Genomic DNA, 3,871 nt, shown 5'->3' with positions numbered 1-3,871 from the left:
CCGGGAAGCCTCTGGCTTTCCTTTCCCCCTGATTAAATGCAGATCACAGGAGGTTTTATGGGCGGCAGAGCCGTTTTTTTGCAGTGCATCTGGTCCCTGGCATCAATCTCCGCCGTCAGGCCCCCGCGACGGCGGCGCTGGGCGCTGGCCGGGCACATACCTGCGATGATGACGGAGTCGGTGCGAGCGGGGCCGAATTTCAATGTCATCTCATGCTTGTGTTTATGAACCGCCAGGTGGTCCTCGTTTGTGAACCTCTGAAACGAAACAATTTGGGGAAAAATGGCGAATAAAAGGCGTTTTGGTGTTTTACGGGTCCGTCCTGCGGCGGGGTGGGGTGGAGGAGGATGTAACGCGATCGCTGCTGAGGGCTCGGGGTTTGGGGAAAGGGGTGTGTGAAACAGGGGGTTCAAAATGAAAAACCATTAACGAGCCTTCTGGGGGGCAGCTATTTTTTAATAATCCAGGTTTTTAAGCTGCAGCCGACGGGAACGCGGATCTGCGCTGCTGGGCAACATCCCTGCTTTACTGCCGGCTGATGGAGCGGGGAATTAGGTCCTGCTGGGGGTCAGGCAACTTTTTTGGGATGGTGTGAGGCGGAGCACGGGCGATTCGAGCCGTGGGTTTATGGGGCAGGATGGAGCGGTGTCCTGGGGGAACACCTCATCCTCCACCAAAATTCCACCTCATCCTCCACCAAAATTCCACCTGCAGGGAGAACTGGAGGACACAACCCCCCCACACCTTTTCGGGAGGGTTTAGCGAGGATAAAAATCCCACTTTAAGGTTTTAGGGTGGTGGTGGTGGGGGGGTTTCACGCCCGGGCCGGGTGCGATGGGACCGGCACCGAAACCCAGACAAAGGGATGAAGGGTTGCGCCAGCCCCACGAGCTGGGATGAGGGAATGAGGGAGGGGGAGAGGCAGGGACGGGGTTAAAGCAAATAACCATAAACCCCGAGGATGGATTGCGTCTCTCCTAATAGACTGCGACAAACGGCGGCCGAGGGCACGGCGCGGCCGTACCGCAGGATTTTTATGCATCCAGCAGCATCGGGGCTGCTTCTAGAAAACGCTGCAGCAGCACCAGCAGAAGCAGCAGCAGCAGCAGAGCCTTCCTGCCCTTTTCCCCTTCCTTCCCTCCCTCTTTAAACCATCCAAACCCCCAAGCCACCCAAAGCCACCTGTTCCCGTGAATCCGCTCGGGTGTGACACCCTTTTCTGATGCTTATTTACGGCTCCTGTTGCTTTAGGGAGTAAATTTGAGTTTTTCCAGGCTGGAAGCCGCCACGGCACCTTCCCAGGGGGGACATGAGTGCAGGCAGGGGACCCCCAGACACGGGGTCCATCCACACACACAGACCGTCCACGTTCCCCTCGGCTCCAAGAACAAGGGGGTTACGCGAAGTGTCCTTCAAAATGTTGCATCAGGAGGTGCTTTTTTTGGTGGTGACTCGTAATTTGGGGCTCAAATTAAAAGAAATTACGAGCTGGTGGCAGAAAACCCAAGAGGTTCTCGCCCGTGTTAACTCCAGGCACACACATTCCGGCTTTCCCAGCCTCCGCTCCCAGGACCCCGCTCCGTAACTAACCCTTGAATAAACCTGAAATCGAATTTCTCAACGCTCTGGCCTAAAACACGCCTGGTTCTGGGTTTGCTTCCTTCCTCCCCGATCCCTCCAGCTCGGCTCCAGCCGGCACCGGGAGCATCAGGAATCCCGGCGACACCGAAACATCCCCAAACAAAGGAAGAGCGAGCGACCCAGAGACGGAATCCACGGCACTGGGAAGCGCTGGAAGAGGGGCCCGGGGAGGGAAGGGGCACCCACACTTTGCCACGGTTTTGGTCCCCCCCAAAGCCCCAGGTTTTTATGGGATTCGGTGTTGGCAGAGGGGAAATGGGTGGGTTGGGGTGAACCGAGGGAAATAAATCAGGGTTTTGTGAGGAGCAGAGGGTTTGGGATGAATATTTAGCAGGCAGCGGCTGTCGGAAATACTGAGCACCAGAGGCAGGGGGGAAAAAAAAAAGGAAAAGGGAGAAAATTCCCATTTCTCCCGCTCAGTTTTCTGCTAAAGAAATGGGATTTTTAGGTCAAAGAGGTGTGGAACACGGTTGTGTCTCTCCCCCGCCAGCCCCGGCCCCACATTCCAGCCCAGCCTCGCTAGCACCGGGTTTATTTTAATCTTTCATTTTGCTTCATCGCAGGATTTTTTTTTTTTTCCCCTCATTTCTGGTTTTTTTTTTTTCCCTCCTTCTTCTCAGGCACTTTTCGTGCGTTCCGTGCGCGTTACAGCTCTATTTAACATCTTTATGTGGGCTCACAGCTCGGGAGCTCTCTCCTTCCCTGCACAGAAACGCTCACAGACACAATATATCTTTCTCCACGCATTTCCAAACGCCGAAACCCAGAGGCTGAGTCTGGCACTTGGGTTCTAAATCATGTCATTTTACACAGAGAGGGGAAGCAAGGCGGGGGGGGGGGGGGAAAGGGGGGGGGAAAGGGGGGGAAAAGTAGGGAGAAAAAAAAAAAATGGAATGAGTTAAAGCCACAGCACCGGCTTTAATATTTAATCTCCTTCCATCAGCAGCTGACATACAGCAGGGTTATTTCAGCTGCTATTTTGCGGGTGTCGGAATTAAAAAGAAGATGTTGGCTGTAAAGTCTTCGGGGCTGACAATGCCACCTCGGGGCTGCCAACCGGGCCCCCACGAGCGCCCACGGCCCTTCAGGGCTGCAGGAAAAAAGGGTGTGGAAGTGCCTCCTGCAGCCCCGAGTTTGGCTCTTCCCTCCCACCCCCGGGGCCCTGCAGGGTTTGGGTGACACGGGGTTTGTTCACCCGAGACTGTCGCAGCTCTTTGGAGCCAACGGCTCCCAGGCAGCTCCGCATTCGTTACCCAACAGGCTGTGACAGCTCCGTGGATGAATGTGCTCATTTGAAAATCCTTATTTAATGGGAGACAATGCTTCCAGCTGGACCAACTAACGCGCCAGTCTCCGTCGGCGCGAGAGAGACGGGGAATAAACGCAGCGGGATGAAGCCTGGATCTTCAGGCAGGAGAGATTTTTCCATCAGTTCAGCAAGCACGACACGAGGAACAAGGGGTTGCTCCTGGTTTTTCCTCTTTTTGCAGTTGCTTTGGTGCAAAGGGAGGGTCAGGCGAGCGCCGAGCGGGGCCATGCAGGAGGCACCGGCAGCTCCAGCTCCGGCTGGTTTTTAACCTTGACAGTTCTCTTCAGGGAACATCAACCCCAGCCGCTCACCCAGCCACCCCCTGGCCAAAATTCCATGTAATACAGAGCAGCAGCACAGGCTGTTCCACAGGAACACGGGCGTGCAAAGGAGCCGTTCCCGGTCGGACATCACGAGCCCCGGGACAGCCTCTGCAGGGCTGGAAGGGGTGAGGAGCCAAACCTGCCCCCCCTCCACGGGGAGCTGCTCCCACATTAACCCCAGCACAGCTGGAGTTTGCCCACGGATGCCACGGCACTGCCCTGACATGGCTGAAACACCTGGGTACACGGAAACAAAAGGGAACAGCAGGTGTCTGCACTGCAGTGCGGGAGGGAGATGATGCACTGAGTGCTCGGCGCGGATAAGCTGAGCTCAAAGCCACCGGCTTTAAAGGGTTTCACTTCCAAAATTCAGCTGGTCCCTGTGCTCCCTAGTGGGGCTGGGCACGTCCTGGGGTCTGCCTGGCTGTCCTGGCACACCTTGGGCGAGGGGCAGGATGCCCACAGAGCTGTGAGGAGAGCAAAGCCCAGGCCCTGGGGGGCTGCTGGACCTCCTGCCCGCATCCCAGCCCACCCAGCACACCCTCCCCGCTCTCCTGGCTGCGGCAGCCCCGCTGCCCACACCCCATCCATCCATCCA

General features: G+C 56.6%; 1 protein-coding gene across 3 annotated transcripts in view; it reads right to left on the bottom strand.

Moving 5' to 3' along the window:
* Positions 1 to 3,871, bottom strand: part of ATF7 (activating transcription factor 7) — a 53,146-nt gene that overhangs the window by 15,563 nt on the left and 33,712 nt on the right. For all 3 annotated transcript variants that reach the window (XM_027907823.1, XM_027907822.1, XM_027907824.1), the window contains exon 3: positions 161 to 257. In XM_027907823.1, the coding sequence (XP_027763624.1) occupies positions 161 to 257 (97 nt within the window). The remainder of the gene's footprint in view (positions 1 to 160; positions 258 to 3,871) is intronic.

Source organism: Empidonax traillii, unplaced genomic scaffold (assembly GCF_003031625.1).
Source record: "Empidonax traillii isolate 1590-97213 ecotype Southwest subspecies unplaced genomic scaffold, ASM303162v1 scaffold1549:size122151, whole genome shotgun sequence".
NCBI lineage: Eukaryota > Metazoa > Chordata > Aves > Passeriformes > Tyrannidae > Empidonax > Empidonax traillii.
Note: the sequence above shows the minus strand (reverse complement) of the source record. Positions and strands in the feature narration are given on the sequence as shown.